This window comes from Triturus cristatus, chromosome 5_2 (assembly GCF_964204655.1).
Source record: "Triturus cristatus chromosome 5_2, aTriCri1.1, whole genome shotgun sequence".
Lineage (NCBI taxonomy): Eukaryota > Metazoa > Chordata > Amphibia > Caudata > Salamandridae > Triturus > Triturus cristatus.
This window is the reverse complement of record NC_140588.1, coordinates 1029811841-1029837868: the sequence shown is the minus strand read 5'-3', so window position 1 is coordinate 1029837868 and position 26028 is coordinate 1029811841. Positions and strand designations below refer to the sequence as shown.

The window sequence follows — 26028 nt, the reverse complement described above, 5'->3', positions numbered from 1 at the left end:
CTTCCTGAGGTCACCACGGAGATAGCTAACTGAAGACACTTGTTTTCTGTCATGGCCTTCACTATCTCCTCAAGAGAAATGGGCAGCAGCAGGATCGCTCCACTACCAGCTTAACATTCTCCTCCACTTCATCGGCATCTGATTCCTCTTTCTCCATAGCTGGTCGTGCATGCCTAGAGAGGAAATCGGCAAGCTTTTGGGTCCCTGGGCAGTAGACCACTGTGAACTAGTATTCTTGTAATTGCAGAATCCACCTTTCGATTCTCAGCAGGGTTGTGAAGAAAGCCCCATGAACAGTGGAATCAAAGGCTTGTGATCCATGTGGACCATGAAGGGTTGACCATAAAGGTAGGGATGAAAATGGCGACAGCTTCAATGGACCGCAATAGCCTCCTTTTCGATGTGGGAGTAGCGTTGCTCTGTGTCTGTCAGCGCACTGCTCGCAAAGGCCACCGGAGCACAGTCTCCATTGCTCTGCTTCTGCGACAGTACAGCTCTAAGGCTGATGGGGATAGCATCCACTGACAGTTCAGACTCTCGAGCCGGATCGAAGTACACTAGAGTGGTATCAGCAGATTACGCTTGTTTGGTAGCTTGGAAGCTTCCTCTTGAGCAGCTCTCTCGAAGGAGCAGTAAGGTCTGTCAGATTCTGAATGAAGTGTCCACATTAGGTAACCATACCTAGGAAACTCCTCATGCCTGTAACAGTGGTAGGAGAAGGGGCTGACGGCATGTCCTTTACTTTGGCTGGATCAGGTGACACTACATGTTGAAAAAATCAGCATCCAAAGAAGGCTATTTCCTTCTGAAGGAAAGCACATTTTTGTCGATGGAGCATGAGGCGATTGTCTCTCAGGTGCTGAAAAATGTCTCTCAGGCAGTCTAGATTTTCTTACAGTGTGGGTGTATGTACCAAAATTTCATCACGGACGTTAAGGACCCCTTTTAGACCAGCTAACACCCCCCTTATGGTGTCTTGGAAGACTTCGGCTACATTCGACACTCCAAAGGTTAGACGCTTATATCTTCTGAGACCAGCATGAGTGGAGAAGTTTGTAATGGCCCTCGACTCCGGGTCCAGCAGTAGTTGGTGATATCTAGCTCGTAAGTCCATCATGGAGAACCACTGTGAACCGCTCGCCTCTGCCACAATATCATTCCCTGTGGGAGTTAAATGACATTCCCTCTTGATGGCTTGTTTAGGAAGTCTCATGTGTACACATTTTCTCACTTTACCTGGCTGTTTGGGCTTCCATGCCACCACGATGGGGACACCCATGGGGTCAGACCCTTGATCCGTTCAATGACGTTGGCATGTTCCAGTTTCCTCAATTCTTCCTCCTCTTTCAGCCTCAGATGAAAAGCCACCCTTCGTGTTTCAGGGCAACGGGTTGGATGGAGCGGTCGACATGAAGGTATATTATTTGATCCTTGAGGCATCCAATCCCTCCAAATTCTGCCAACAGGCCTTCCACACTCTCTTGATGTACACTGACGGCAAAGGCAACAAGCTGCAGAAGTTCGGTGTTTCAGCAGCTCAAGAGCATTCCTGACCCATCTCTGGTAATGTACACTTTGGTCGGAATGGAACGAGAGTCGTGAGTTTTGCCTGTAGTGAACACCCCAGCTAATGGAATTGTTGACCCGTACACAAACACTTGTGCAGAGGCCATGTTTATTGAGGCCCCGGTGCCAATCAATGCTTGTACCTGGTGTCCTTCGAAAAGCACGCTGCATCTCAGGATCTGCCTTCGGGATATCCATCCGGTTGCATGGCATGCATGACATGGACTGCTTCCTCTACATCATTATCATCCACGTCTTCCTCTTCCTCAGGGGATTGTGAGGCACAGAGGGCATTGATGGCTTTGGTCCTCTGTCCCTTTCGTGCTTTGGAGCTTCATACCTTTGCAAAGTGGTTTAGTTTGTTACATGCTGAGCACCTCTTCCCTTGGGCTGGGCATGGTCCTTGGTGCGGGAAGAGCCCACCACACCCATAGCGTGGCTTGGTCATGGGTTGTGGCTTCTTCCACACTTCCTTTTTTCTGAACTTCCGGGCAGGATCGCATTGTCAGGTTCTGTCCTTATCTGGCGTTGTAACGCCACTTCCATGTGTGCAGCTCGCACTTTGGATAGTCCCTTCGACCCACCCATCGTTCGCATGTCCGCCATGAGGAATGTTTCATTCAATTTTACAGAGGCACACCCCAGAATAAATTGCGCCCATATTTCATCGTTCTCATCCGGCAATATGCACATGCTAACCAGATCTTTTAGGCAAGCATAGAAAGCATCCAGTGATTCTTTAGACAGCTGCCTTTCTTGATGTATTAGGAAGCATTGGTAATCTGGGTTTGCTAGAGGCTCGAAATGAGCAGTCAATGCTTCCTTCAGTGTGTTATATGTGTACGGAGGTCCCGCTTCCATGACTGATTTCCCAAGCTTGTGGAGGGCTGCATCCTCCAAATGCAAGAGCATAGCGCACAGCCTGTCATTTTGCAAAGCCACTGCTGCGAAGTATGTCTCAAGGCATTCAAGCCAGTCCTTCCACTTAGCTGCTTGAGCCGACGGCAGCCCATCAATTAAGAACAGTTCACTATGAGGCACAGTAGTCATGACCGTGGCCACAGTAATCACTCTGCAGTGAGTTGGATGTCTTCTTAGATCAATGATCACAGGTGACTGCTGACAGATAGGGTTGAAGTTCAAAGACTGCCAGTCTCCGGTGGTATTTATCTTTCACTGATGGTTTGGCCAAAACTAATGGGGGAGGTAAAACACCAGTGCCAGGTAACCAGGGTGGCAGGAGGTAAATTCAGGGCAGCCAGATATCCATCCCTGTGAAGTAGAATGGAGAGACCATGAGGGGTATTCTTCCTTGTCTTGTTCTATCTGTTCAATGTCTGTGCTGTATTTTTTTGTGTTTTTTTCAAAGCGGAAAAAAAACCTCTCCCTTGGATCTGATGGAGGAGTGCACACGTGCCGGCCTGTCCTCTGGTCGGCAGAGCATAAAGATGAGTCAGCGGGAGGAGCTCAACTCCGGCAGCCGTGCACACATCGGCTGCACACACACACCCCTCAGACAATTCCAATGGGGCAGGAAGGTGCTCGCAGGCAGCGCGGTGAGTTACGGCCAAACCCTTGTGGGGCCCAGCTAGGGAGCCCTAAAGTACTTTCCGCCTGCCTTTTCATGGCAGGGACATTGTAATCCCCAGGTGGTACCTGAGCAGGCACCGTCCGTATTGTAGGGATTTCTGACCCTCCGATGATCCGACAGGCTCCTTGAGCACATCGGAAAGCGATGGACGGTCCCTCCACCTGCTGCCTCTGACCACATGCATTGTCATACGTAGGCTGGACTGAAGCACCAGATGGCGGTCGGACCGCATGTGACAAGCCGTCCGGTGCTGTTCTACTGCCATCAGAATAACCCCCATACAGTTGGCATAATATTGAATTTTATCAGTTCCTAAAACTAAAATCCTCTCTGAATAAACTAAATTCACATTTTAAAGATCAGATCCTTTGATTTTTCACTGCATACTAAAGTTGTATTACACAGGAAATCTAGTCTCCAAAACACATAAATCTCTCCAGTCTAATAATTCTAGACTACCATGTCAGCTCCTTGCTATTTGGTAAAACGACTGTCCCGCTACACCGTCCCAGGTATGGCTAAAGCCAATTTATAAGCAAATTACATGGTATACATTGAAACTGATAGAAAATGAGGGTGCATCTGAAAGCATTCAAGATTTTACAACTATAGGAGGGTACAAGATAAACACTAATAAAATGAAAATAATGTTATTACTTACCAACCCATAGGTACTACCCAGGGTTTTAAGGCATGATACTTTTCTAGAGCAAAACATTAATGTGAATGTGGGTCACAGGAAATATAGAATGTATATTACGTTTATTATGGTCTTCTATTTAAGAAGGCAGCTCCTTCTTGAAAGGAGGAAGAAGCTCACCAATGCCATCATTTGAAAACAAGAATGAAAGTCTTATTTACACTCTAAAATTCTGCGGAAAGGTTGAAACCATGATTATAGAATTTATCTGGGCAAGTAAAAGGCCCAGTTCAAACATAAGTTGTTTATATTTGCATACTTAGGGGAGAGCTGATAGCTCTGATAAGTGTTTCTATTATGAGTCTGAACTAGAAAATTGTCAAACTCAATTTGTTGGTCTGAAAAATGATCACTATTTTAATAGCACTATCTTATTTGTTGTGTTTCCAGAGGAACAATATGAATTATCTGACATTATCCATGTTCCTCAAAATCCTAAGCGGCAGATTTACAATAACTGACGCATTCCCTGCATATCAGCAGGGATGCGCCAGTTATTGTGCGTCACGGCTCCGCCACAATGGATGCGCCGAATTTACAATGCGGCGCACCATGGGGCAAAAAACTGACAGATGCGTGACGCATCTGTGCCATAAAGGCAGCGCACTGCTAAAGTTGCGTCGCAAGCGCGACACAGCTCCAGCAAGGCTCTGGGGTGCCCTATCTTCACAATTCTGCGTCAATCCTTACGCCTGCTTCAAGCAGGCGCAGGGTTTTGACGCAGCATGGGCTCAAAAGTGACTGAGTAATATCTTGTAGATTTCACTCAGCCACTTTTAAGAGGCGTTCCTGCGACGGAACGCCCCCCCTGCGCAGGAACGCCTACTTCTGCTGCAGGGCTTTACAACGTGGCGCATCTCCCAGATGCGTCACGTTGTAAATACCCCGCAGCATGGTGCTTGTTTTGAGCCGCCGCTGCGTCACAAAAGTGATGCAATGGCGGCGTAAAAGAAGCGCAAGGGGCTTGTAAATCTGCCCCTTCATCGGTATTGTTCAAGAATGCAGTACATGTATTTATAAAAATATTCAACATTCACAATTCCAGAATGTGATCAAAAAATGAGTTTAAATGATTGTAACCTAATTTTTCCATGTGTAACCACTACAGTAGCTCAAGCATGGAACAGGCACCTTTAGGTGGGATTAAAGTTTGTATGTGCAAGATCACAATATACTTTGCAAAACTGTCAAATTTAGTATTGAGGAAAGAAGAAGTGGTTTGCCTCTGCCTGTCTGTAAACTGAAAGTGTTCTTTGTACTCTATAATAAGATAAACTTGTTTAGTATTAGTAAGTAGAAATATGTATATGGTATAGATTTTTAATTTTAAATAACAGAGGAATCATATATACCATCATACAGGAATGTCAAAACATTTCAGTTAAATAAATGACTCCTTCACATGTATAGATAGACAGATTCGAGGAGAAAGCAATTTTTCTCAAGGTGGATGCTGTACAATTCTTCTTACAATATAGGAATCTTATTCTGAAATCACTAATAGATGCCCACCTTGCCAAAACAGGAATATTAGAGATGAATTCCATATGGCCTGTCTTTGCCTAGAAAATGTTTGGCAGAGAATCTTAAGAATGGTCATAATATGTGCTAGGGTAAATATTGTACGAAGTCTTGATGTCAGCCTTTTGGAATTTACGCACCACATAAAACGTTTGCACCTAACAATGCACATAATCTTGCAGAAGTCCTTATTGGTCGTACATTGATAATGCAGAAATGGAAAGTATGGCTGTATCCAGAATTTCTCAAAATGGTTGAATAAAGTGTGCAGGATCTGAAAATGTTAATTTATGCCTGCTAAGAGAAATGGGTCTTTTAGGAAGTTTAGAAAAATATGATATAAGTTGGATGCACTTTTTACAGGGTCAATGCCTGTCTTTACCATTTTATTGAAATACTCATTTGCAAATTCTGACTAAATTACAGCAAATAATAATAGAAAAAAATAGGCAAATGATGACAGAGCTATTCTTTAGGGGAATATTTTTGTATGACTCAATTGTGAAATCCAAATAAAAATATTTTTAAAATCCTATGAAGCATGGTGCTATAGGAATCAGGCACGAATCCCAAGTCTCACCTAGGAACATGTCCCTATCCTTTACAAAGCTATCAACGCCTGGAGATTACCACCACTCATGTCAGGCTACCAAAGCTTGGATCTCAAAGCACCCAAGACTGCAACCCCCTTTCCTCTGATGGGTTCTAGTGATAACTAAATATACCACAGATATTATGATGTGGGATGGACCCCCATACCTCAGAACAAATGCTAACCACTTGGATGGAAACGTCCTTCCTCCTTCCATTCATATAACCGGTGGAGGATATAGAGAGTAAACAACCACTGTGGCCTCCACACTTCAAACTGTCCCAAAACTCTAAGTGCATCTGCAATCCTACACCAGTTTTCAGGCAACTGACAAATCTCTGGCTCCCCGAAGCTAGCCAGTATGGAATTTCATCCGATGTGTAGCTAACCCTAGTGGTAGCACTATAGTCTACCCCAGAAATGTCTTTGGGATTCTAGACCATGCAAACCTGCTGAGAGCTTTAGCAGTCACACTAGGGTTGAGCTTACTACAGCCACTTTACTTGGATTGGTAGGAACCCTCACTACAGCTCTGCAATTGAGTTAACAAATTGACCCATGCTTACAGGAACCGTTGGTACAAACAAAGCACACGGATGTCAAGTCTTGTACCACGTGTGAGCCCTCAACCCATGACTAAGGCTGAAGCCGAGGCATAGGACTAGATACTCAACTCATTCAAGCAGCCCAACTGAGGTGGGATATTAAAAGAGTTCACTCGCCAGCAACCAAGCAGAACTTCCACAAAACACAATCCACTGAAACCCAGGATGGCACAAATGCTTTTGAGACTGTTCAGGTGGTTTAGCATCACCACACTACCATGCAACCTTGTGCAGACTGTCATCAGCTTGCAAGCATAAGTTCAGCAACACCTGCAATTGAGGTAACAATAAAACATGCTTTGTGATCACTAGTGTTAGGCTTAATCTGTTAAACGTTATGTTATTTGTCACCATAAACCCTGCATCCCAGATGGTCGTCTTATTCTGTGGATTGAGTCATTTCCCACTCTCAACAAGCACCCTCATGAATGAAAATCGAAACTAAATGCCAATCCTAGTCGCTAAGAAAATATCCAAGGATGCTGCATAGAGTATACTCCTTATTGGGCAGTGGCCTTGGAGGAAGAGAAACTTCACCCGTAGTCCACTTACTGTCTTACCCATTCCCAGGGAACTATCTCTCTAACCACTACATCTTAACAGTCCAGATACACCTTACACCAATCCCAACTCCTTGTACGCGCAAGGATTTTGCCTTAACAGAGTCTCATCAGGAGGTTTGATTTTTCCCTCAAGAATTTTGTTTCCTGATAGAGATAGAATTGGACCATGAAGCATGAATAAATTTGTCATTATTAATAGACCTTCGTATTGTTTATATTGTCCTTGTCCAGCCCCTCTCATCTCAGCCTCATATATAGGCATCATATGCAGCTTTCCTTTGCTAGCTGTCCTTGTCTCCACCTCCACAAACAATTAAGTGGTATATTGCGGATGGAGAACAGGTTGAATGTGTCTATAAACATGCTCCAACTTTTCCATAAGTGAGCGGCCATCTCAACCCCTTCCCAGGAATAGAAGCACAACACACAATAAAGTATTGGGACACCATCTCTTTCCAAAGCAAAAAGTTAGTGTATGGTCCATATTATACAATACCTAACTATGTGGCATTATACCTGACCCATAGCCCTGGAGTATACCCTCAATAGATCCATTCCATAACAGCGAATCAAATGGTCCAAGTGTGGTCAAAGTGCAAGTGCTCGTGGCCAGATAATATTAAGCAATTGGGTGTGAAGAAGTATTCCATCTGAAACTGGGCGTAGAGAAGAGTTCCATCATATGTCTGAGGACCTTCTTTAGAGGACTGAGGACCATCACTCGGGAATTGTCAGATGCCCTGATTCCCTGGAAGCTCTTGGTTTCCATGGCTGATTCGGAGGTGAAGAAGTCATGGTTTCCAATGGTGGGCCAGATGGAACAAAACTATGAGGACCATATCATCAAAGCATACCATAAATAGATTCAGGCTTCTGGCAGTCTTTTTCTTTTCCAAAACTGAAATGCAAGACATGGCAGTCCTTGTCAATATATGAACAGATGAATGTTCCTCATGTACTGTGGAAAAATGACATATACAGGGGTTAATGTTCTTTTTTTTTTAAAAAAAACAAGACCCTGCATTTGAAGGTAGCTTTTGGGGAAAAAAGACTGAGAATATAGCGTAAGTTGTTGTTGAGCATTTATGTCTAAAGCTCTTTTTCGTTTTTGGCAGAAGCATTTTCAGCCTAAAATATGGCAAGTTATCACTGTGGCACAAACAGAGGTGGGACTTTCACCATGTGAGCATGTTGGCTCTTTTTACCAGCCTGTGTCTGAAAGAGAACCTTTATTACTATTAAGGAGCTGGAAGAGGTCCACCAGGGCAAAGGTGCAGGCCTGCTTTGCTTGGAGGGGTGTTTTATGGGCAATAATGTGAGTTTAGTTATTACTATATCAAAATTACTAAAATCTGTTCAATACATGTGATATAGTTATACATACATGGACATTGTTGTATATAACATTTTGATAATCCTGTCCATTGGGTGAACAGGTTGCTCCTGTAGAAGATATATGATTTTTGCTTGGAGGTGTAGCTCTTTACAGGAACAGAAAAGCTCCAGCCAAGACAATGTATGATTGTTTAGGGTGATGTGGTGTCCTGACTGGGAAGGTCATTTAGCTTTTCAAAGGCTGTCTTGAAGTCTACAATAGGAAACTTTTTTTTTCTAAAATATCATTGAACAATTTAAAAAATAAAATGAAATTCTTAGATTGATTTACATGTTATCATCTTCTGCACTGGTGGTAGAAACACCAGACCAGTCAAAGAACATCTAGATGATCTTGGTGGTATAAGGGAGTTTTTTGTGATTTTCCTCTGGATAGCTCTCAAACTGGGTACCTTGGTGTTATGAGGAACATGGCAAATCATCCAGTCACTTAATTGACCTCATATGGGATTAAAAATCAAAGAATTTTGCATGCCATGCCTAACTTGAAACGCCTGTGGTGGGTTATTGGTCAGACTAAGTCTCCACTTATTCAACTGCTAGTGAGGGAAACACCTTTAGGGAGTTTGGGATTGAAATTGTGAGGTTTCTGCACTCTAAGGCATCTACATTGACCAAATTAATGTTTGGCAGTGGTTCTTCATGTCTTTAAATACTTTGAGGTAATACCCTAGACTCAGTCGGCTCTGTTGTGGATGGCTGCACTTGAAAGAATACATGAATGTTATGTAAGACACATGTATGTTAACCTAAGAGGAGTTCAATTAATTGCACAATCAACTGAATGGACTTGAAGAAAGAGTCAAAATTACTGTGAAAAAAAAGACCGAGGACCAAGAAGAATCTATCACGAGGAAGTGGAAGTGTTATTGTTCCTTTAGGGTCATGTCACAAAATGAAGTGGGCTTCAGCTCCTTTAATAATTTGTTACCCATCATGTTAGATGCTTGTGCAAAAGGGATGGAACGGATGAGGGAACAATTTCATGAAATCCACACATAAGAGAAGAGTATGCTGGCCTCCTGACCAATATATACTTAAAATAGGTAAATAAACCTTTGGAAGTTTTGAAAACGAAAAAGAGGGATGAAGATTTCCCTGGTTGCTATTCAACAGGTAAACCTGTCAGGGAGAGCATTACTGCGAGAGCTTGCCCTGCCCCTGCCAGCGTATGTTGAGCTCCAGGTCCTTATTCCAATAACTGGGATAGAACATTTCTCGATCTAGATCACTGAGATATTCTACCCAACCGTGCTGCGGAAAGTCAGCTGCCTCTCAAGGAAACATGTCCCTTGGAACACAAGTTCAGTATAACAGAGAGGTACCATTTCGAGAGGAGTCTGTTGACCAGTTCATTGAAAGTTGATGTGATCGCATGGAGACTGCGCACAACCTACACCAGTTATAAAAAGCCCCCCTACATTGTCATTTTAAAGGAACTGGGAAATGAAGGCCAGTCCACAATAGACAGCTTCTAAAAAAAATGTGAAGTAGCTTTGTTTGCCTGGGCATTCGGGGAATTGATTGGCAGGACGAAAGTTCCATATTAGCAACTTTCAGAATTTCCACTGGCAGCATGATTATCCATATGGCCAAGGTGTACTTGCCCCACCCTTCACCTTGGACTTCCACATAACAAGACTGATCTTGAAGAGATCTTGCATGATGAAGCCTGTGTCTTCAGACCACTACACCCCTCTAAGCCATTTTAGTTTGTCATATGGGAGGCCAGACTGCTGGTTATAAGAGAGGCTACCACTGTCAGCCTTGCAGTGGACCGCTTCACCTAAGACTGAGAGATCATCTGCACAAATGGAGAGGAAGAAGGGAATGGAGAGACTGATGGAATAAGGTGGTGGTAAAGGCCTGTTGAATCTAATGGGACTTCCAGAAAGCTAGAGGCAGAAGAGCAAGGCGGATTTATTTGTGGGAATGATACCATGTTTCAGAGCTTGCTTGAAGGATATCTGTGCGCCGGCAGGTAGCCAATAAAGGCTGTTCAAGAAGGGGGTGACATGCATGACCAGTCTGACAGGTACTGATGACTAAGCATTGTAGTGGATGGCTGCTTACCAAAGTGAACCCAGACCTGTGAGCAGCCGCAGTGGGGCACTGCTGGCCCCGATGGCCAAGCAGGCTGGTTGACAGTCAAAATATAATCACTGCTTTATGGGACCGCTTCTGTCTATTATTTATGAGGATTTTAATAAATAAATATCATCATAATACAATGACACAGCACAGGGGTGGGTATACAGTTGGTCAGTGGAGCCAGAGTAATGAATTGGCAAGAAAGAAAAGATACAAAAACACATAGATAATGTGAATGTGACAGAGAGAGAGGGGAGATATAGAAATGGAAAAACACCGAGACTGAGAGCGAGAGAGTGAAAGAAAGAGTAAAGAGATGCAAGTAGAGAGAGAGACTAAGGGAGTCAGAGTAAACAAAATTTACAAAGTTGAGAAAAAGAAAGAAGCAGGGAAAAAGGGAATAGTAGAAGACAAAGAAGGAAAAAGGGAAAGAAGAAGAGAAAGAAAGGAGGAAAACCTTAGCGCCCAAACTGTAGGTGAGCCTCAGCATTTTGGCAGACTTTGTTTTTGGGATTATTTCATGACTACCCTTCCAGAAGCATTCTGCTTTTTGGGAAATTTTTTACAAACAATAAGGCTGGAAAATGCATTGTTATTGGCCATTTTCTTAAAAGAAAAGCATTTTTAGAAGTACAATACCTGATTAGCACCAACAACACAGCCCAATCTAACAACACCTCCTACAAAGGAATGGTTCGACCCAGTGAGTCTGCTCACTCACGTCTTAGAGGTATGTTCAAAGCGGAGGAGGGGGTATTTTAATTTCCGGCTTCCCCCGCGTACGGACACATCATAGGGAGCCATTATGTCCATCCATGTTTTAGACGTCATTGGCCAGGACAGCTGTTCTATAATCCTCACCTGTGTCTTTAGAAGGTGAAGTTAGTAAAAGGGAGCTGTTGACATTCTGGCAATTTTCAGGTTCAGCAATAACTGATCATTAGACGATTGAAGCTGATAGATTTGCAAAGAGATTTCACCTGTGTCACCAAAGAAGAGATTATAACAGGTGGCCTTCTTTCTAGTATGAGCTGACCTAAATTATCCTTGGAGTAAGAAAAGTGACTGATTACAAATGTCACTAAGGGGAACCACAGAAGGCGAATAACAAGAAAAGACGAGTTTTCCTACCCACACTAATATGGTCTACTTGTCCTGTGCCATGGCAGAATACATAAGGTGGAGAGCTCCACATCTCATCCCAAAATATGAGCACGAAATATATTGAGTATGCACATATATTTCTTAATACCATGTGAATGAACTCATACCAGATACCTTTCCATGGCATGGTATGTCCTTAAATTTTGCATGTATGTTTTGGAGATATTTCGTATGGCAATGAAGGTTTATTGGTGCAATTTATAAATCATGGAACAATATCAAAGCTTACAAATATCAAACAGAGTCTTCAATATTTACATCTCAGTTTATAGAATGGATTACAGAGACAGTATCAAATAACTTTGATTACAACTGAAAAAATATGCAGTGCAATTTCAGCTGCAGCCTTGTTCAGTCGGCATTTAAGGATGACTGAAATATTTACACAGAGATCAGAGAGTGAATCATAGCCTCAAGTTAAAAGAGACAGAGAGGCGGCAGAACATGGCTCAGGTCAGCAAGTTGACAGCAAGAAATATTTCTGAATAGCAGTGAAACAGTACTTAATTTGTGCCGGTGCTGAGCACCACCACTTATTTGTAAACACCAGCACTTTTATTTGAGTAGAACCCCATGAACAACTAATTCAATCTAGTTGCCATGGGTCTAGTCCATATTACCATCATTAGCTGATCTGCAATAGACAAAGGCCCAGATGTACGAATCTTCTTTTGCATTTCTTAAATAGTGACTCCGTAGGAATTGCTGTTTAAGAAATGTAAAAGGATAGGTACAAAATGTGTTATTCCCTAATAGCAATTCCTTCAAAGTAGGTATCGCTATTAGGGAACCGAAAATAGGAAATGCCATTGCATTCCCACCTAAGGGTGAAATAGGAAATCGCAATTTAAGAAATGCAAAGCCAAGGGAGTCTCTGGGGTGAAGGCCCCCCTGAAGGCATCCCAAATGTCCTAGTGCACATGTATTTGCACATATGCACTAGGGGCATATGTACGCTTCATGTCACAATAAAAAGTGCATTTTGAATGCATTTTTTTTATTTTGCACATGGTTCCCATTGACTTGAAGTTGATTGTAATAGCATTCCTAAATGCCCAATTCGCATTTAGGAAATGCTTTGTACATATGCTTTAGGAATCGCAAATAGGTAGTTCCTATTTGCGATTCCTCAAGCGCAGTAGCCCTTTGCGATTTCTACCATGTAGAAATCGCAAATTGTGTCCACGATTTGGCATTTGTACATCTGGAAAGGCCATTTAGCATTCCTTAACAGCCTAAAATAGCGATTCGGACCGTTATCAAAAGGTTAAAACCCTTTATACATCAGGCACAAAATGTCACACTTGTATTGTGTGGTGGTTAGTGTTCACCAGTGCTGGTAGGGACAGTGGGTAGTGCCAACCGCTGGGCCATCCTAAGAAATACTTCGGTCCCTGGCACTTACATTTTCACACTTCAAAAGAATGAACATCCTTGATAGAAGGACAAATGCTATCAGTATAGTAAAAGCGACCTATTACAAGAACATTTACATTATCTACGGCACAGAAAACATTGGAGCTTGCATGCCACTTTACAATTGAAAATAAGCAATACAATTGACGGAAAATACAAATTGCTTCAAAGCAATAATGCCATGTCTGCATTTTTACAGAAAGAAAAAGTCCCTTGATCACTTCTAATGATTATCTTCTTCTGCAATACACATGAACAACACTGTGTTCCTTACTCAGTTTTCTGTGAAATACTGTGTCTATTTTAGCCACAAATCCCCACATAAGTGCAAATAAAGCAATGAGCCCTGATGAGCACACCAAGGATAGGTGCTGTCATTGAGCAATAAGGCTTCTGTGGGACCCCACCCTGATTCCTGTAAAACAATGACTTTGTTTGTCACTAACAACTTACAATATGCACTGCATGTGTTTTGTGCAAAGGATAGTATCTCGGTTGTTACATAATCATATAAAAGTGTTCCCATGTGCCTTGTAGGGCATCTGCTCATGATAGTACATATGGCTTGGTCTTATAAACATGAGACGTAAATAGTGTGTCGAGTGTCACATGCCCCAATGGCGCATTAATATTTAGCCCTCGTGATTGGACACACTAGGCCAGATTCACAAAGAGCTTCCACACTCGTTGCAGAGGTTCTGCAGTCGAGACGGAGTCTCCGCAATTGTGGCGGTACCTCCACAATCAGAATTCTCATTGCAGAGATTTTGCCACCGTTGTGGAGACTACGTCGCCGCTGCGAAGCTTCCGCCATGAGGGCAGAGGCTCTTTGTGAGTCGGGCCTTGTGACTTTAAGATGCAGGAATAATGGAGAGAACACTGTCAGTGTTCTGAAATTGGAGAACAGAGCTAGAGATGCTGGGAAACTGAAGAAGAGGCAAGTGCCTAATTGAAATCACAGACTGGTGGCGTCACTAGTGTTGCACTAAGAGCAGCCATACCATGCCATAGTAAGGTTACCAGATGGCACCATGTCAGTGGAACCCCATGTCCAAGCCCAGTGCATTATGGGGGATAGAACTGGTTCCCCAAAATTGAACAAAGTGGACCAAAGATGTTGGACCCAATTAACAAAGGTAAACTGCAATGAAAGTCTAACATTGCTACTTTCTGTATTCACAAAGGGCATTTACGAGTAGTAAAGTTAGACTTTTTGTCTTAGTAAAACTTAAGACCAAAACGTAAGTTTAACTGGGGCATTTACGAGTATTAAAGTTAAACTTTTGTCTCAGTTAAATTTAGGTTTTGGTCTTAAGTCGAGCTTAGACAAAACTCCTTAGACTTTTAGCCTCAGTTAAACTTAAGTACAAAACTTACGTTTAACTGAGACAAAAGTCTAACTCTACTACTCGTAAAGGCCCTTTGTGAATACCAAAATTTGTAAAGTTAGACTTTGTTCTCAGTTATCCTTTGTGAATCGGGCCCCTAGATTGCTAATTGTAATAAAGTAAAAACTAAACTGGAATGTGATATCCCTGATGACAGGAAATAATGGATCACATGCAGTAAGCTTGACAGTTTACTGCCTGGGTACCCCTGTAATACACCTTTAGTTTTTTATGTGCAATGCACTGTTCAAGGAGCACCTTAAAGCAGTTCTAGATCTCAAATGCATGTAGTCACTAGAATGTTACAATGCAAGGGTCAAATCCATGTCTGTGAATTACAAATTAACTGGGTGACCTTCCCACTAAAGGCAAACAACCATGGAGGCTAATTGACAATTTAAATGTGAACAACCAAGCGGCCCAGTCACCTACACATGATGAAGGAGACACTACTACACATTCTAATTCAATCTGCACTATTGCCCACAGTTGCAGGCATTATTAGCTGTTAATTGGGCACTCTGCAAATATGGGCTGGGGTAAAAGAGAGACGGGATATGAGGGAGGAAGGGCAATTAACACTGATTAGCAATAGCACGATGGTAAGAAGAACATTAGACCCTCTAGCACACATGCACACATACACTCTTATCTGCTTCTTATTCTTTCTCCAGACTTACAGTAAACTAAGGGCCATATTTATGAGCCCAGTTGCATTGCACTTGCACCATGCCATGTGGTACATGCTTGATGCAACTGAAAAATGCTAAATATGCAGCCAAGCATGGCCACTTTGCATGGCTGTGAGTGGATTCATAAATCAGAGCAGAAATCGCTGCATAGCATTGTTCTGCCCTGGGAAGGAGTTCCATGGGAGTTGAGTGGGTGTTCCAATTCAACACCCATGGATTTTGATACATTGGCAGATTTACCAGAACTGGTAAACCAGGGAATGCTCCAAAAGGCTATGTCTTCCCAAGGGGGAGGGGAGGGGGGCATAACGTGGAGAAATATATTTATTTATTTCTCCTCATTACTTCCTCTTTCTAAGTGTGCTGCATTCTGCAGCACACATAGATGAGGGAATATGCCTCAGGGAATTGTTTTTGTGCAGGAAGGTTCCCCTTCTTGCACAAAACCAATCATTCATGCTACAGAGGAACCCTTGACCCATGCTACTAGGGTCCCTGCATTGACGCTAACCAGCCTATTGTGTGCCAGCGCTGGGGAAAAGACCGGAATGCCCTGTACTGGGATAAATACGGTACACTCCTGCCCGTTCCCTGTGACTCAGTGCAGCAAAACATGGTGACTTGCTGTGCTGCACCACTTTCCCATAAATATGTCCCTAAGTATTCTGATTGGCTGAGCCAATGCCATCACATCTTAGAATGAGAGAATGTTTCATTCTAAACCTTTAACATTCATTCATTCAGTAGAGTCTTAGATAGCAGTTATTCAGCAAACATGAACAACTCTTTCAAGAGATGATGTTAAACGTGAATAGTTTGAAAGCTGTGCATGTTAGGGGGAAAGTATCTCTTTTTGCAAGACCCATTTTTATCATAAACAAGCCATGGCACAGGACAAGTAGACCATTTCTAGCCAGAGCAAATTGTCAGGCACAAGATCGAAGACTGACTAAATGAGGCAGGTACCTTTACTTCAAATGTCCTGATATGACATTTCCAAAATGGTGTGTACCAAACTCAACACAAGCAATCTCACAAGTTCCTATAACAACTGTGATCCCTCCAATAAACAATTTCTGCTATAATGTCATTTTTCTCCATCAGAAAAACATAGACTTGTTTCAAATCCAGTTGTCCACCTTTGGGCTAAATGTGCAGAATCTGCTCCAGGTTTTCTTGTTTAATGACTGTCCCTGTAAATGACTTCCATTTAGATTTGTTGCGTGTAAATGCACCTGGATATCCCAAAGGTCTAGGAGATATCTGGTCCTCAAGGACAAATGCTAGACTCCAGCACTGTGAAGGCAGCTTCCCATTGATCCTTTCATGTCGCATTTGTTGTGCAGGCAGCTTTATGCGACTGGCACCACTGAGCTCTGTGGCCTTTGCGCGACACATTTATTGCCCACTATTACAACTAAACATTTGTGGACCTGAGTCACGCAACCATAAAACTTTGTTGACCTTTTGCACTTCCAAGACCCCCCTTTAGTCCAGCTTTCTACAAATCAGTGTTGACAGTCTGTACGTTGGTGGTGGAGCGGATGCTCTGGGAGGACGGCCCTTGCTTTAGACTCGCTTGCTCGATCCAAGCTTCTCGGTAGGGCAGGTTGACTGCTGGGAGAGCGTCGTCCTGGGATTGAGGCACTTTCCTGCACATGCGCAGCAAGGACTTCAGCTCCAAGCGAAAGCTCTCATTGAGCCAGCAGTAGATGAATGGGTTGTAGCAAGTGCTGCTCATAGCAAACCAGTGCAAAGCAAAATAAAGGGCATTTTTGGTTTGAATGTTCAAGCTAGAGACAAGCAGTACATAGCAGTTCAAGGGGAACCAGCAGACAGCAAAGACCACCACAACCAGCACCAGCATTTTGATGCTCTTCTTCTTGTTCTTGCGGTGGGTGATGAACTGCTCGGTGGTAATGTCCCCGATAGCATTGCGCATCCACAGTTTCTTGGCCAGGCGGGTGTAGGCAATGGTGATGATGACGAGGGGTAGGAGGTACAAAAGTAGGAAGGTGCAAAGGTCAAGGTATTTCCAGAAGAGTTTAGAAGGTTCTGGAAAGTCTGGTGTGCACAGGCTCCGCACTGTGGTTTCACTAAAAATGAAAAAAAAAACAGATATATCAACTACAATTTACAACTAAATTATACAGAACAGTTGTTTATTGATTTTCATTATTTTTAAAATGTTACCTTTAATATTGGACCTTCGAAGGATGTATTTAATGTGAGCAGACACAAATGTAACTCTCACATTAACAACCCATTTCAGAACTTCAGCTCATGCTCCAAACACAACTACACTATGTTACGCACATCTGCTACCCCAGCATCTTTACCACGCGGGATGCAAGGGCAATGTGGCTGCCCAACCCATGCAGGGTGTTTAGGGTTTTCCTTCCCCTCAAGTTTTGAATAAGTATATTTTTGTTGAAGTGATTCATAGAACAACAGGTAAAACATGCATAAACACCAAATCAAGCATTTGTCTCTGCTCCTAATACTGTATACTTTGGCATAATATACACCGTCTGAAAGTTTTAAAGAAAGGAAATTTCGCATCACAATATCATCTCAGCACAAGTACACTGATGAATCTAGTTATGGATTCAGATGGCAAGAGCAAAGGTGGAAGATGGAAATATACTATATTAAATCATGGTGCCTCTTTGGGTGCCACCTGCCCTATTCCATGTGCTCTGCCCTCCTGCAGGAATGGCTTCCACCAGGAATACCTCCGAGCTAGACATTTCATTGCAAAGGAAAATTACATTAGAGAAATTGAGAGGGAAAAGAAGAAAATAAAAATAATCACAACTACCCAATCACATATTCAATATTGGTAAGAAACACATTGCTTACATTCTCTTGCTTTCATTATTAAATAGTCTAAGAATTTTCAACCGAGAAGATAGTCAGTATATTTCTGACTTTGCTGATGAGTCAATGTTAGCGACTCTTCCCCGACATTCCCCCTCAGGGTCTGTTCCACTGGACTGTCTTCAAGTCATAGGATGTCCCGTGCCCAGGACTTCATTGAAGTTGATGGTTGTTGGTGGGGGCCACCGGCACTCATTTTTGTAGGCCAGCACTTATTTTTCCTTATCAGACTTTGATCGAGAGCAAGAGAGGGGGAAATGCACAAAGCAGGAAGATGAGAGAAGAGAACAACAGAAAAACCGACACAAGGGAAAAAGCGGGAACCTGAAAGAGCGAGATGAAGAGCCAGGGAAGGTCTGGTAGTGGATTAAAGGGGCACGTGGTGGTTTCAAGACAATGCAGCCTTGGTATTCAGCACACTGACATTTGATGGAATGGGCCACAGATTCTGAGCAGTGAGCCTGACACCAACACTCATTCTTTTACAAATTAAGCACTCATGGCCGTCGCTGAAGGACAGGAGATATGAAAGGGGTAAAGTAGTATATTTTTAGGGGGGAGGCATGATTCTCAGCTATGATCAAACATTAAAGTAGTGCACTATAGTTGCATTTTTTTCTCATGTACTCGTAGGAAAGCAGGTTGTGTGAAAGGTGAGACCTTTAAACATCGACCAGCAAGACGGGCAGGCATGGAAAGGGAAAGGTGATTGTTTGAGGGTTGGCTGAGCCCATCTGAAGCCTGTAACCCCACTGAAGACAGAGGAGCCGAGGATGGGCAGGCAGCAGCACTGCCTCCAAGGCGCTGGCGGTGGCTTCACAGTTTGCATCTAGGATACTGCTGTGTGGTACCCTCTCTCTTTGATGCTGCTTGCATGCTACCTCCAATTTGGCTGCTGCGGAGTTCTCCACTTCCGAAAGTATGGACAACTTACTCTATCAAATGCAGTATGATCTTTGCATAGAATCCTCAAGGTAGCCCTCTCTATGTGCCGAACATTGCTTGGACAAACATACCATTTTCAAAGTGACAAATGTACAAAGCATGGATGCCTGCGACGTCCACTAGAACTGAAAATATTTACCTGCAGTGGGATTGTTTGACATTCCTACGGGTGAAGATGTAAGACTGCCATATTTAAATGTACAATCTAAAGCCAAATCACCTCCATAATGGAACGTGGACATTTAAGCAATAAAGTTGTACTTTCCAGCTCCTATACTAGCAAATATAGACATGACTGATATACATTAGAAGGGAAAGCATCTGCACTTCTCACACAGAGCATGTTGTACCAAAAAAACAAGAGGTTTCTATTGATAATGAACTTGTAAAAAGCAGCATGGATTCAGTACAAATGACTAGATCTTAATAGGACTTCAAAGACCACTATGTAAGGTGATTTTTGGATCTGAACCTAAGATCCTTTTTTTAAAAGTAAGGGTTATATTTACAAGCCCCTATCATGGCCACAACATCACTTTCAGTGACGTTGTGATGACGATAGGGGCCTGCTTTGTGAATAAGGCACCCCTTCACTCGGTATTTAACATGAAAGGGGAGGGCAATGGGTGTTGTAGTGGGCGTTCCACCGCATCAACCATTGTTTTTGATGCTTCCTGCACATAAACAATCTTCCCCCAACGCAGACCCCCTTGCACTATGGTGAAAGGGTGACTGCATTGGCGCTAGGCAGCTGAACTCAGCGCCAGCACTAGGGGAAATGCAGGGTTGTGCCGCATTTTTGTGAATACGGCATGTCTCTCTTCACTCCTCATCTCTTAATCTCTATCCACATTGCCTCTGTTACCCTTTGCCTACCATCCCTTTCTGTTTGCGGCTGCATTGGTTTATCTTTCCCTTACAGTCTCTCCTGCTCTCTCTCTTGTTTGCATTTTTCAATTTGATCTCCTGTCTTTTGTTTGCCTCCCCTCTCCTTTTAAAGAACCTTTTCTCTCTACCTTTTCTGTACTTCTTAACATTTGTATTCTCTGTCTAGTCCTCTTCTCCATAGACCAAGCATGGCAACTGAAACTGCATTGGCTGCGCATGGCTATGAGAAGTAGTTGCCACCTTTCTTTGCCCACTGTGATTTTCACTGTTCTCCAGTCCTAGAGCCTACTCTCCTAGGGATCTTCTGCAAATGGAGAAGTCCCCTTTGCCCGTGGAACAAAGAAGTTTGTTTTCAACTCTTCACGGATCTGGTGGATTGTAACTCCTTTAGGGAAGATGACAACAAAATATAACCTGATGAAAACAAATAAACATAAGAGTGAACTAACTAGGTAAAAATTCCATATTCGATTATTGTTGTGTATAATTGACTACAACAATCATTTTGGCCCTATATTTGCAAACATTGTCCTGTACCGGGAGGCTCCCTGATCGTATGAGAAGAGAAACAGAATCCAGGGATCCCTGAGACACTGACAGTTCACCTCTTTAGTGTGACTCAGATCTGTAGCACTGCCCAGGCTCAGCTCTGTGTGTGCCCAGGTCACGCTAGGACCTCTACCGAGCCATCCTCTAGCGCAGTTGCACAACAGCCTACCGTGTGGCGGCGGTGGGAGTGTTCCTTATTCTCTGCTCAACTCTTTTTCATTTTCATCTCGCGACAACTTGTCCTGGCTGCCCCAGGAGGGTGCACGCGCGGCTAGGAGCAGCGTCCTAGTGGTAAAGGACTGGAACAGGCAGCCTGCTGAAGTATGCAAGACAATGCCAGGAGACGGTCTGCAAACATACGCCTCCCCACACCAGACAGCCGAGTAAGGAACTGTGCTGAAAACAAGGAGTAAGATAACAGAAAGGTGATTTAGAAAGAAGAGCGAGTATGGCTATGGGGAGGCGGACGCAGCGACAAGGGACTAGGGGAACCTATCCTTCTATGCAGGAATCTGCAGTGCAGGGTTAGCAACTCTCGCAGCTTCATTAGCACTATCTCAAGTATGCGCATGTTGCCAAGTAAGTAGAGCTGCCTGTTCTCATCTATGAGGACAGCGATACACCGTGAGCTTTTAATGTGTGTGGTGGAGCCACCTCAGTCTGGTATTGCTGCCCTCATGGGAGGGGCCAGGGCTGGGGGCTTCATTTTGCAGATTGCACAGGGATAAGCGGCGGTTGCCACCTGGCATGGGATTTAAAAAATATTTAAATCAGTGCACAGGCTAGTTTAGAACAACGCTCCGCATGTACAGCCAGGCGTGGGATTTTAAAAAGAATGCAATCGGCACACAGCGCTAGGCAAGAACAACGCTCCTTGGACTAGATGTACGACCCATTTCTGCATTCGCAAACGGGCTAGCGACCCATTTGTGCATGCAAAAACTGTTAGGGCTATGTACAAGCCCTATTTAGCGAGTCGAAATTTATTTGCAACTAGCAAGAGGCGTTCCAAAGGCATCCCTTCCTAACTGCGACTCGCAACCCTATGTAAGAATGTTTTGCGACCACAACTGCGGTCGCAAAACACTTGCAATTTACCGCCCTCTTCAAGAGGGTGGTAATGCAGTCGCAAATGGGAAGGGGTCCCTGGGACCCCTTCCCCTTTACAAATGCAGGGGTAAATGTTTTTAGGGGCAGGCAGTGGTCCCAGGAACCACTACCTGCCCTTAAAAAATGAAACTAAAACATTTCATTTTTTTTTTTTTTAAATGCATCGAGTTTTCCTTGAAGCTGCATTCAAAAAATAAAAACTGCTTTATTTAAAAGCAGTCCCAGACATGGAAGCCTGCTGAGCCCAGTAGGCCACCATACCTGGGAGGGCCAGCCATTCCCAATGGGGTCGCAAATTGCGAGTGCCCCATTAATATGCATGAGGCATACAATTTGCGATCCCATTGGGAATCGCAGTGTCGCAGACTCTGTTCTACATACCAATAGCGACTCGCAAGTCTTACATCTGGCCCCTTATGTGTGGAGTGATGAGTCACCCAACCCAGTTTAGACACATAAAAAAATAGCCCCGAAACAAGGATTAACACTGGGTGCTGTGTAGGTTTAATGTCCTTGGGCAATTTGCTCGGGGAGGGTTAAAGACTGGAAGAGGGTTGACTATGCATGCCCTTCACAAATGGGGAGAAGGAAAAACAGAGTGCCCATGTTGCCAGCAAATGGTAAGCCTATGGGCGTGGCTTTAAGCCGGATGTAGATACAGCACGTGTCGGTTCGAGACAGTGCAAGCGCGCCTTCTAGAGCCAAGACCTAGAAAGGAGCACATTGGCTCACCCGTCCCTGACACAGAAGGGTACTCGGAGTTAGGGGATCCAATGTCTTTAGTGGGTAGGCCCCTTTCCTTTGTTGTATGGAGTGGTGGGTAGAAACCGAATGTGAATAACACCAGGGCCGGACTGGGAACCAAAAAACGGCCCTGGCAAAGTGCTCGGCTGCCCCCCTCCCCCCGGGGGTGCCGCCGAGCTCTTTGCCAGGGCCGGTTTTCAGCCGATTTTGTTGCAGGGCCGGTTTTGCAAAAACGGCCCTGTAACAAAAACGGCCCCCAGGGGCCCAAAACTGGCCCCCACCCGTGCGGTGCACCGGGGGATTGCCCGGTGCCCGCTACGGCCAGTTCGGCCCTGAATAACACTAAAACAGATCAAAATGATAATAATAAAAAGGGCTGCTTGAAAGGTCCTATTTATTATATATGTATGCATGTATGTATATATGTAAATCTTTTTTTTATTTGTTTGGAGAACACAGGTGGTCTTGGCTAGCACCAAACCTAAAAATTGGAAGAACTGGCGTGAATTGTTTCAGTGGTTCAACTCTAGAACTCATAGTGGGGCATGTCGCTGAACAAAATTCATAATGTAAACATTGTAAAGTATTAGCAACAGGTAGTAACGGTCTGACAGCTATACCCTGTGATTTGTGTAAAGCTAAAAATAAATCAATACTGGTTTTACCTTGTGGGCGATTTTTTTTTCAAAGTGGTGGTGAAATGATGTGGATAACATAGGAGATAAAATGGCTACATTGCAGAAGGGAAATACGTTGTGAAACTAAAGCCTGTTCAGAGAGTATTATGTGTTGACTGTTGCACAGATATGCTCCAAAACAAGAATGCAAATTACTCTAATGTGATAAGAAGTGTGCCTGTGACGTAAACAACATAAAAGGAAGAGTGGAGCTCGGCTGCACTGACATCTCAGGGCCCAGTGCCTTGATGAGATGGCGCATAAAGTCAGCGCTTGCAGCACGTGTGTGTGGCCTTCATGCCACTGATTCGAGTCCTGGTACAGCCAACTCATCCTCTCATTCTTCGGAGGTTGTGGCACTGAACATCATTACATTGGGTCATAATATAATTTGTAACTTACAGTGCTTAGAAACTGCAGAAATGAGTTGTTAAGCGCTCCATCGAACAATCACTGTTATGCTAGATATTGACCACGAATAATTCATCTACCACACTTGTAGTTTGAGGCACCTCGTTCGCATTTCTAAGCAACAACTTCTGAGCACAGTGCTGAGTGTCTGGCACTTGGGCCTAGTTGCACAATCGCATCATCAAACTGTGTTCAAAACAACTCTTATCCCAGGGAAGCTCTCAGATATTGTTCTTTTTCTGGAATAAAGACGCCCAATGGGAGAGCTTGCTTTCTGCATGTCCCAACGTCTTCAGTACAATAGACGGAAGTTAATGTACTAATCTTAGGTCGGATTTCCTTGCCACATACACATGAACAGTGTGCCCTGTGAAGCACCAACAGCTGGTTGATTTCTTTCCACTCCTCATCCAGCCACTGGAAGTAGGCCCTAAGGGGACAGACTGCCTACAAATTCACTGCAAAGTGCTGCAACGCGAAATGATTAAATCGGCACACGGTGGTAGTTTAGAACAACGCTCTCTGGGGCATATTATCAAGGGGCGACAATAATATTTTTGCCGCTTTAGAGCCCTTTTCGGGCGCAAAGCGGCGATAATATTATCGCATTATCATCAAGGGCACGCTAGCGCGTGATTCCTTGATGTATCGCCCCTTTTTCACACGCCTCGCCTCGCATCGATAATGAGATGCAAAAGAGGCGTGGCTGTGAAAAGCAACATGGGATAATATCGCGAAGGCAGCTTCGCGATATTATCAAGGAGGGTTAGCGATAAATAAAATCGCGTTAAGTATGCCTTAACGCAGGATTTTAATGTCTGTTAAATTCCTGACTAAGGCATACCTAGCATGGGGGGTGGATTGTGTGGCTAAACCCACAGACCCTATCATCTAGGATATCGCCGTTTTCCACCATGGAAAACAGCGATATCCCAACTATCCCTGGAATTTTATCGCCTCGGCAATGCGCGTTGTTGATAACGCGCTAACCGGGCGATAAATTATAGAGATAGCTGGCGATAAATATGCAAGCGCACCTATCTCTGGAATTTTATCGCCTCGGCAATGCGCGTTGTTGATAACGCGCTAACCAGGCGATAAGTTCCAAGGATAGCCGGCGATAAATATGCAAGCGCTAAGTGTGCTTTGCGACATTTATCGCTGGCCCTTGTTAATATGCCCCTCTATGTGTGGAGCATTTTGTCAAAACCCCTGCCCGATCCAACAAAGGTGCCCTTGACGCAAAGTAACGCGGAGCAGTGCCCACCACAGCTTTGCGTGACATTGGCATAGTATATGCCAACCTGATTTGCCATGGATAGTAAACCCACGGTAGCACATTGAGCCGAGTTTGAATCACAAGAACGACCGAACCCCTGTGCAAAGCATTGTTACATCCGGGCCTTTGTGCAATGGTGTACACCTCCACCTCTACACCGTCCAGACCAACAGGCCTTTGTGCGATGGTGTACACCTCCACCTCTACACCGTCCAGACCAACAGGCCTTTGTGTGATGGTGTACACCTCCACCTCTACACCGTCCAGACCAACAGGCCTTTGTGCAGCAGTGTACACCTCCACCTCTACACCGTCCAGACCAACAGGCCTTTGTGCGATGGTGTACACCTCCACCTCTACACCGTCCAGACCAACAGGCCTTTGTGCAGCGGTGTACACCTCCACCTCTACACCGTCCAGACCAACAGGCCTTTGTGCGATGGTGTACACCTCCACCTCTACACCGTCCAGACCAACAGGCCTTTGTGCGATGGTGTACACATCCACCTCTACACCGTCCAGACCAACAGGCCTTTGTGCAGCGGTGTACACCTCCACCTCTACACCGTCCAGACCAACAGGCCTTTGTGCAGCGGTGTACTCCTCCACCTCTACACCGTCCAGACCAACAGGCCTTTGTGCGATGGTGTACACCTCTACCTCTACACCGTCCAGACCAACAGGCCTTTGTGCGATGGTGCACACCTCAACCTCTACACCGTCCAGACCAACAGGCCTTTGTGCAATGGTGTACACCTCCACCTCTACACCGTGCAGACCAACAGGCCTTTGTGCGATGGTGTACACCTCCACCTCTACACCGTCCAGACCAACAGGCCTGTGTGCAGTGGTGTACACCTCCACCTCTACACCGTCCAGACCAACAGGCCTTTGTGCGATGGTGTACTCCTCCACCTCTACACCGTCCATACCAACAGGCCTTTGTGCGATGGTGTACACCTCCACCTCTACACCGTCCAGACCAACAGGCCTTTGTGCAGCGGTGTACACCTCCACCTCTACACCGTCCAGACCAACAGGCCTTTGTGCAGCGGTGCACACCTCCACCTCTACACCGTGCAGACCAACAGGCCTTTGTGCGATGGTGTACACCTCCACCTCTACACCGTCCAGACCAACAGGCCTTTGTGCAATGGTGTACACCTCCACCTCTACACCGTCCAGACCAACAGGCCTGTGTGCAGTGGTGTACACCTCCACCTCTACACCGTCCAGACCAACAGGCCTTTGTGCGATGGTG

At 44.4% G+C, this 26028-nt stretch overlaps 1 protein-coding gene across 1 annotated transcript in view; it reads right to left on the bottom strand.

The window, feature by feature from the left end:
- Positions 1–11899: 11899 nt before the first annotated feature.
- Positions 11900–26028, bottom strand: part of LOC146829620 (G protein-coupled receptor 83-like) — a 755876-nt gene continuing 741747 nt past the window's right edge. Inside the window, exon 6 of the mRNA XM_085608310.1 lies at positions 11900–17380. Within this exon, the coding sequence (XP_085464436.1) occupies positions 16786–17380 (595 nt within the window). The 3' untranslated portion in view covers positions 11900–16785. The remainder of the gene's footprint in view (positions 17381–26028) is intronic.